The 9201-nt window shown below is 39.3% G+C and overlaps 1 protein-coding gene across 1 annotated transcript in view; it reads left to right on the top strand.

Moving 5' to 3' along the window:
- MROH9 (maestro heat like repeat family member 9) overlaps nucleotides 1-7679 on the top strand; it is a 60104-nt gene extending 52425 nt beyond the window's left edge. The window contains exons 17-21 of the mRNA XM_066254487.1: nucleotides 759-911; nucleotides 1012-1128; nucleotides 1703-1805; nucleotides 5942-6004; nucleotides 7393-7679. Coding sequence (XP_066110584.1) covers nucleotides 759-911; nucleotides 1012-1128; nucleotides 1703-1805; nucleotides 5942-6004; nucleotides 7393-7679 — 723 coding nt within the window. The remainder of the gene's footprint in view (nucleotides 1-758; nucleotides 912-1011; nucleotides 1129-1702; nucleotides 1806-5941; nucleotides 6005-7392) is intronic.
- Nucleotides 7680-9201: the final 1522 nt, after the last annotated feature.

The following is a 9201-nucleotide window of genomic DNA, read 5'->3' on the forward strand; positions in this document are numbered from 1 at the left end:
CCCCTCTGACATAGGGTTAACAATTACTGCTTTAGGATTAGACTTTGATAACCATTTCATTCATTACCCCTGGGGAGGAACATAATGAAACCACACTAGTCATTTGTATTTTGTTGGGAATATGTCTGAGAAAGGAAGAGATAAAAATGAAATAAATCATAAACATTTCTTGAAAACTGGATTGTGATATATTTTCAAAAATTGACCTCTTCCTCTGACTTACAGTTTTTCTCTTCTAGAATCTTTGTACCCCAATCACCTTTCTATATGACATAAGCAAGCCCTGGGAAACCTGGTTTTGTGTCAGTATGCGGAGAATATTCACAGGCCACTCTCTCTACAAAGGCCTCGAATATAGCATGCTTGTTACGCCAAGCATCTTTATAGAAATTATCTCCAAGTTAAACAGATCATTGCAATTTCTATTTTTAAGACGTTATTAAATACTGTCTCCCTAAATTTAAGAAGTTTACTCTTCACAGGGGAATTTTTTAACGTAATCTGAATTTTGGTAAGCAAATCTTATTTAAAATCAAGCCAAGAACTGACTACATAGATAGATCCAAGGTGAAGCTCTTCTAAAAATAACATAATTCATATATATGTATATACACCTACACATATAGAATACATATACTCCTGTAGTATATATACATATACATGTATGAATATATAAGCATACATCACACTGTTTTAAAAAAATAAAAAGATACCCTAGAAACATCCTCAAATGAGGCTTTTCCGTGCACAAATTCCAGACTGATGGAGACATTCAGAGTATGGCCATCCAACACTTTGGTGAATTACTGAGTGACATGAGTCAGTACCGATGGATGCTGGCTGACATCATGCTCAAAGCCCTGGTGCCTCTAATGCTGTTTCTGGAGGACACAGAGATGAAAGTCGTCACAGTAAGTCCTGCCATCTTGTTTTTCTTAGGTTTGCAGACACACACAGTGTCCTATGTAACATGAATGAAGAGACCTTCACTGACTGTTTTCTACTTCACAGGCATGTAAATATACACTGAAAATCTGTATCACCCAATTAAATTGGCCAGTATCACATCTGCTCTTGGACCAGTATTACAATTTTGAGCTGGTGGTGCGCAGCCTCTGCAACAATATTGTAAGTGGCCCTTTGGTGTTTCCTACATAAATTATAGAAAGAACAGTAAAGGATCTCTAAAACAGTGGGAAGTAAAGGAGAGACAAGGGTGAATCTCGAAGAAGGAATACAGAGAAAAAAATAATAAATGTGTGGTTACAGCTGGGCTTGAGACCAGAGAAAATTAACATTTTACACTTCCTCTTCCTCAACATTGATCCCTTCTCCCTCTAATCCACCCACATGGAGCTTTGGGTGAGTACAGAGGTAGGAACAGCATTTCAGATCACCAAAAGAACTGGGATTAGCTGGTCACTGCCTAATCAGCTGGTCCTCCAAACACCAGCATGCATTGTAGTGACAGATGGCAGAACGCAAACTGAAGGTTGGAAACAAAAGGTTGGGTTTGGGAATCACGCAGTAAACTGAATAACACCTGCAAGCACAAGAATAAAATTCATACATAGAAATCTCAGGTTTTAATCTGGACCTTATCTGCTATAAGCAACCAAGTTCCTTTTTTCTGGAAGCCTCTCTGAAAGGGGCAAATGTGCTTTTTCAACAACTGAGTGTTTTTCCCCATTTTTATTCTCAGTTTATTTCTCATGGGAAATACATGACAGATTTGATATCTGATACCTTAGGATTCCTGAAGAGCTCAAGACTGTATCAGAGGAGAGCATCTATTATTTTATTAGGTAAATAAAATTCAATTCTTATTTCCTAATTTGTCTTAAAAGGTACAGCTGAACTTCTTCCTTGAAAAAAAATTATAAATATTTTTTATGATGGACAGCACCTGTCCTGGTGATACCTATGATGAACAGAGGGTAATAATATGTGTGATTAGAATAAAGTTCTATTTTATAACACACAGTGAGTATAGCTGTGTGATTAAATTGTTAGACAATATGTATTCAACAAGGATGATTTCAGAATGTAAGAAGATTGCATACCATTGCTCATTATTCCCCTTCGCTGCTTAAAAATCACTACCCAAGCAATAAGAATAACACCTCAAAATACAAACACCAGCTTAGGCATCTGTAACCACAACTATAACAGATGAGGAAGAGCTATCAAACCCAGTCAAGTCAAAAAAAAAAATTATAGGTTTAGGGGCAGGGCAGGAAGATTCTAAGAGAAGACAACTAAAGTATCAATCTTAGACAAATCTGACCAGCTTTTTTTCCCCCACTAGATTCTCACCATAAAGATCAAAATTAATAACCCTTTATTTAGAATGACTGGAAGTGGGTCCTCAACTTAGTAATGAGATTTTCACTCGACCCTATTTGGCACCAAGGAGCAGCAGGGACAACAAGGAATAGAGAAATGTACCGTCTCATCATACTTGTACAGAAGAGATCATCAGTCAGAGTAAACATGGACTGAATTGTGACCGGCACTAAAGCTCATGGTCTGTGATCAGAGAAGAGTAAAGGAACACATACGTGTGTGTACATACACACACACAGAAAATCCTGTGTCATGAGGACTTTATTTAAAACCAGAAAGAATTCCTGCTACTCTGAATTCTACCAGATACTTTCCACAAAACATCCTCCATACATAACTATTGCAAGATCTAAACATAAGTCATTTTTTAAAAAGGAAATGGTATGATCTTTCTACAGAGGAATTTCCAAGGGTAAAGGAGAGGAAGGAAAAAAGAAAAACAAATTTTATACAATGTTTTGAAAGAGCAGATGAAAATCATAATCTCCATGACTCTAAAACTTTTTGAAATAAAGACCTAAAGTATAAATACAAACACACAGTCAATATATGATGGGATAGTGGGAGCACATGAAAAAGGCGCATTCCAAGTATAGGGGCCACATATATGAAGAAATTTACAGCCATCACATAGAAAACTGCATTGCCACTACCAGAACAGAAAATATACAATATATTGTTGAGGAACCTGCAAGGGACAAGGAGTGCAGGATTGCAAAATGTTAACAAAATGAAATAAAAACTAGCAACAGTTTGAAAAAGTAAGGAGCAATGATAGATATGGAAGACAGATGAGAGAGATGCAAATATACACAAATGAAGAAAAGAAATAATGAGAACAGAAAAAAGGAATAAAAGACATGAGGCAAAAAGACTTGTTAAATGTAGTGAAATAAGTAATTTTTCAAGAAATATTTTATACAAAAGGCAACCTTAAGACATTCACTAACAAAGTATGGAACTTCAGAGTTCAAGAAGTCTTTGAGAATTTAAAAAAAAAGTCACTTGTAAGTTAAAAAATAAATAAATCTGGCATTTGATTTCTCCACTTCAGTATTCAACTCTAAAATATAGTAGAATGCCTACAAAATCCTAAGTGAAATAAAAGCATGACTGGAAAATTATATCCAACTATACAGATAACAGGAAAACATTTTCAAAATCACAAGAACTCAGGATAAAGCACTGCAATGAGTCCTTCTTGAAGACATCGTTAAAGGATAGACTTCAGCCAACTCAAGAATAAATGGCTCAACTATTGCAAATGAAACACAGTACTTACCTAATTGGGGGACTCCCATCTTCCCATCCAGTCACCACTGGTTTTTGCTTTTCTCCAGTCCTCGATAAACTGACCTCAATGGTCTATATCCACACTCAAGCTCCCTTAACAGTTTGCCTCCAGGCTGGTACAGTATTTAATGTACATTAGTGCATTTAATGGGCAAGAGTATGCTTAATATTCAGTAATAATTGTGACAATGTTACAAATTGTCCCATCAAGAATCACCACTGAACACCTATTGAGAAATACTGACCAAGAGGTTCAATGTCACTGTAAATAAAAATGCCAACAGATAATTTCACAGATCCTAGCAAGTGTATTCTAAATGTGTGCAGAAAAGGGAAAGACCAAGATACTTCTGAAGAAAAAATGTGGGCTACGAGTCCCACCAGATATGAAGATCAATTATAAAGTCATAAAATGTGGAGAGTCTGCTACTCACTCAAGCAAAGATAGGTAGACGTGTGAAACAGAATAGAAAACCTAGCAACAGACCCACACATGCACACTGGCCTTGCAAAGCAGCAAGAAAAGGAGAACTTTTTCTCGTAATGGTGCTGGGTCAATTACACATGTTCATGAAAAACATCTTGAACCTATGGCTGCATGCCATACAATTCCAGTTGGAGTTACAATCCAAAAGTGTGAAAGGGAAAACCATAAACTTCCAGAAGTGAATAGAAAAGAATGAATCTTTATGACATTCTTATGGCAGGCAAAGATTTCCTATCAGGACCCCAAAAATTTACTAACCATAAATAAAAAGACAATAAACTGGACTATGTTAAAATTAAAGACTTACGTTCATCAGAAAATATATAAATGTAAAATTTTAGCCACGGGGTAGGAGAAGATATTTGTAAGGGTGTGTAACAATAAAAAAGATGATTATCCAGAATTTGTTTTAAATGCCTCCAAATAAATAAGATAAAGACAGGTAACTATATATGAAAACAAGAACGAGACTTATTTGAATAGGCATTTCACAAAAGAAATATCCATAGGCATTTCACAAAAGAAATATCCACAAAAGAAACATAAAAATCTCTTATGAATCATCACCCAAAAAAAGCAAATTAAGAGATCACAATGTGATACTACCACCAAGGCCATGGGAATGACTAAAGGAAAAAGACTAACAATAACAAGTGGTAGAGAGGGTGTGGAGCATCGGAAATTTTCATACACGAATGGGGGGAGTAAAAGTGGGTACAACCACTTTGCACTGTTTGGCAATAACAACTGAAGGTGAATGTAAGCATATCCATTCATCAGTAAACTCACTCCCAGTTATCTTTCAAACATCAATGCATACATATGCATACCAAAATTCATATACAAGAATGCCCATAACCTTATTCATAATGGCCCCAAATTGAGAACAACACATTGACTCTCATTAGCAGATGGATAAAAAATGCTGAGTTCATAGGATGAAATCTCACATAGCAGGGATCAGCAAACTCTTTCTGCAAAAGGTCCAATAGTACATATTTGAGGCTTGGAATACCATATGGTCTATGTCAGCGATTTTCAACCCGTGTGCCACAAGAATTTTTAAAACATGCAATATATAACTATGTAGTCAGGAGCACTGACCTCTTTTTCCTTAGAATGTCAAATTAAAAAAATGACAACAGCCAACACCACAATAGCCATCTGGTGTAAATGAATCAAAATTATACCTATTTTTTTTTTGTCAGATTGGCAAAAAATATATTTTGGTGTGCCACATAATTTTAGTAATTAGGTTTGTGTGTGCCAGAGATGAAAAGGTTGAGAATGGCTGGTCTGTGTCACACCTGCTCCCCCCAACTGACGTGAGTGAAAGCTGCCAGAGCGGATGTGGACACATACGCGCCCAGGAGCGTGGCGATGTTTCAAGAACACTTCATGGCCACCCTCTGCCCTGTAGCAATGAACTACTGCTCCAGTCGGGCACACGGAGGAATCTCAGATAATATCGAGTAAAAGGAGGCAGACACAAAAGAATGCATTCTGAAGGACAGAGGAGCAGACTGGGAAAGAGCATGAGGAAAGTCTGGGGTGCTGGTCATGTTCTGTTTAGTGACCCAGGTGGTAGCTGGAAGTGTCCACTCTGTGGTCACTCATTGACCTGTGCAATAAGGACATGTGCGTGTTTCTACGCATATATCTTTTCAATAAAGAGTTTTATTAATAAGTGAGAGCACTAAAAGAGAACCCAAGGATAATTCAGGGATGCTCTGCTTTGAAAAAAGCAATGAAAGGAACTAGGTAATCAGGAAATGTATTTTCATAACGTATTTTGGGGTTTTATTTTGTACCTAGGGTACTTGGCAACACTGGGTAGCCATTTACTGCACAGAGATGACACTGAAGTCATGCTTGAGGGTGAGTGTTGATGGTATAATGAAAACTTCTTGCATAGGTCTAAATAAACCCATTATGTGTGATTCTATTTACATGAGTTCTGTAACAGTGCCAGGGACGGAAGAAGGGTGGTGGTTATGGGGGAATTAAATAAAGAGCTGGGTTAAGGGGCATCCTTTTTTCCTTTTTATTTCTCTTCCCTCTCTCCTCTCCCTCCCTCCCTTCCTGAGACTTACCATCCTAGAGCCCTCAGGAACAACAGACAGTTGAAAACTGATTCACTCATTCATCCAACAGATATTTTTTTTCCAACTGTATTCTAGCTGCTGGAGATACAGCGGCAAACAAAATAACGTCCTGGCCCTCATAGAATTCCAGTTTTAGGAGATAGCAATGTACACCTGCACCAGAGGGATTTAAAAGAAGGGTACTGTTTATTCTATCAAGATGTTTGGATCTCAGCCCCCCTTTCCCCACTGGGGTCAGAATTACAAACAGGTAAGGTAGAACAGCTTTAGATTTCCAGCAACACTGAGTGGAATGTATGGAGATTTCCCACAAACCTCCTGCCGCCACACATGTGCAGCCTCCTCGTTATCAGCACCCCGCCCCCGCACAAGACGGTACATTTGTTACAACTGATGAACCTGCACTGACACAATTATCTTCCTCCCTTTTCATTCACTTATTTATTCTCTCATGTACTCAATTCCTATTTATTGACTGCCTGCTGAATTCTGTCTCTCAAAACCTTTTTCTTTTTTCTCTTCTCCTCCTGCTCCTTTCCTATATTTTTTTCTAAATCTGTCCTTTTCCTAATATTTCTTTTTAAGAGAGATAGAAAGAATTTCCCACAAGCCCAGGATCTGGAAATAATGATATTAGCATAGTGTGTGTGTTTGTGTGTGTGTGTGTGTGTGTATAAAATCCCAGACATCTTTAAAGAATATGTTATTTACATAGTTATTTTTCAAGACAATCATAACCTTTTATATCTTTGCTTTTCATATATCATAAAAATCTTTCGTGCCAAGAATTATGGATCTAGATCATTATATTCATGTGTTTTGTTTCATTTTTTATGATAGTCCCAACTTTTAAGTAGTTCCCTATTGATGAACATTTAGACTGAGTCCAACTTCTTTCCTTATTATGAGCAGTACTGACCCTCTTCATGAATATATGTTTATGCTGTCTAGAAGAATGCTCAGCACATAACAGACACTCAATAAATGTTTAGTGAATATTTCCATGTTTCTTTTTATGATGTTTGGATAAAGCTTCTTGGATGCTATTAGGAAAAGTAATGAAAATGGGGGGCAGAGAAGATAAGATGGGGTTGCTCAGAGTTAGAGCTTCTCAGGCTCTGAGAGAGATGTCTTAAACTAAGAGCCCTTCTGCCGTTACAGCTGTCAAGCGAGTGCTTCGGGATTCTGAAGACCCTGTGATCAGGGACTTGGCAGAAACAACCTGCAAACTTCTTAAGGAAGTAGCCCATAAACTGATCTCCTCAAACATTAAACAAAGCTTCCGAAGATTATTTAAATGTATGTACATCAAAGAATTAAAGCCTCTTTATAATTATAACTCATCCAATGACCTCGTTCCTACGGAGATGGCAAACAGGAAGAAGGATGAGGAAAGCCTCACTAAGGAGAGTGATCAGGACACTCTGCGTAAGAATGAGGGTCCATGAGTGCCTGGGAGCACGGCTCAGGAGACTGGTGAACCCATACTCCCTCTTGATAACTCACAGATGCTTTTCTACAGGATGCTGGGAGCCCTCGTGTTCCTTAATTGTCTTCAAATATAGAAATCTGTTGCCTCTCCAGATCTGACAGTGGTCGGAAGCTGAAATTCATCAAACCCATTAATAAAATCAAAACATCATAAAAGCAATGTGTCTGATGAGAAGCTCTTAGAACTTAATGCAATATATAAGCATCTATGGAACACCTTCTAAGGATCAGACACTGTGCTAGACAGTGGGCATACTTGGAGAACAGACAAAGTTCCACTCCACAGGAAGGTCACAGTCTGGTGACACTCAATGTGGCTGTTTCCGTCCTACTGAGATGAACGTTGCCAAGGCAGTGTTCACAAAGGAGGGACTGGGACTGGCAGGGCAGGCAGGTAGGGAACAGGGAGATGTGTGCCAGGTAGAGCCACTGAGGTGTGCAGAGTGGGGGGTAGCTGGAGAATTTGTTGTGGACACAAGTGGGTAAGATGGGTACTCAATTTATCAGAGTAATCAGTTCGTAAGTTATATAAATGTCTAATCAGGGTTGTATATCTGAAACATATTATATAACAACTATAACAAAAATTATTAAAAATAAAAAGAGTGGGGAGAGCTGAGACCCAAAGGGAACATCACGCTGTGCTTTAAACTTCTTGAAATGACAACTGGATAGTCAATCACAGTGGCTTTCCATTGCCATCATAATCCAGTGTAAAACATGGTTCAGGTTCGTAAGAAAGCAAATATAGGCCCTGGCCGGTTGACTCAGTGGTAGAGCATCGGCCTGGCATGCAGGAGTCCCGGGTTCGATTCCCGGCCAGGGCAAACAGGAGAAGCGCCCATCTGCTTCTCCACCCCTCCCTCTCTCCTTCCTCTCTGTCTCTCTCTTCCCCTCCCACAACCAGGGCTCCATTGGAGCAAAGATGGCCCGGGCACTGAGGATGGCTCTGTGACCTCTGCCTCAGGCGCTGGAGTGGCTCTGGTTGCAACAGAGTGACGCCCCGGATGGGCAGAGCATTACCCCCTGGTGGGCGTGCGTGCCGGGTGGATCCCCGGTCAGGCGTATGCGAGAGTCTGTCTGACTGCCTCCCCGTTTCCAACTTCGGAAAAATACAAAAAAAAAAAAAAAGAAAGCAAATATAAAAACGTTGATCTTTAGCGGCCTCGCTTCACTTAAGGGTCCAGATCATTTTACACACACCCCCACCGCTGTTTCCCCATCCCAGCATAACCCACAGGAACTGCAGCCACAGGAAATGACTGAGTGAGATGGAAGCCCCCTCCTCTGCGAATTCGAGTGTAGTGGCTTTGCAATGTGTCAACGTGGAGTTCATGCACAGTCCCACTGCTCTGTGGGCTCCCTTGCTGGTGTGGGGCTCCATCAGCTTCTCTGACTTCTGGGCCAGGTGGGTTTATTTCTGCTAACAAAGGACACACTGGTGGCTCCTGTTTAACACCCACAGCATCAAAATCATCC

The sequence above is a fragment of the Saccopteryx bilineata genome, chromosome 2 (genome assembly GCF_036850765.1).
Source record: "Saccopteryx bilineata isolate mSacBil1 chromosome 2, mSacBil1_pri_phased_curated, whole genome shotgun sequence".
Taxonomy (NCBI): domain Eukaryota; kingdom Metazoa; phylum Chordata; class Mammalia; order Chiroptera; family Emballonuridae; genus Saccopteryx; species Saccopteryx bilineata.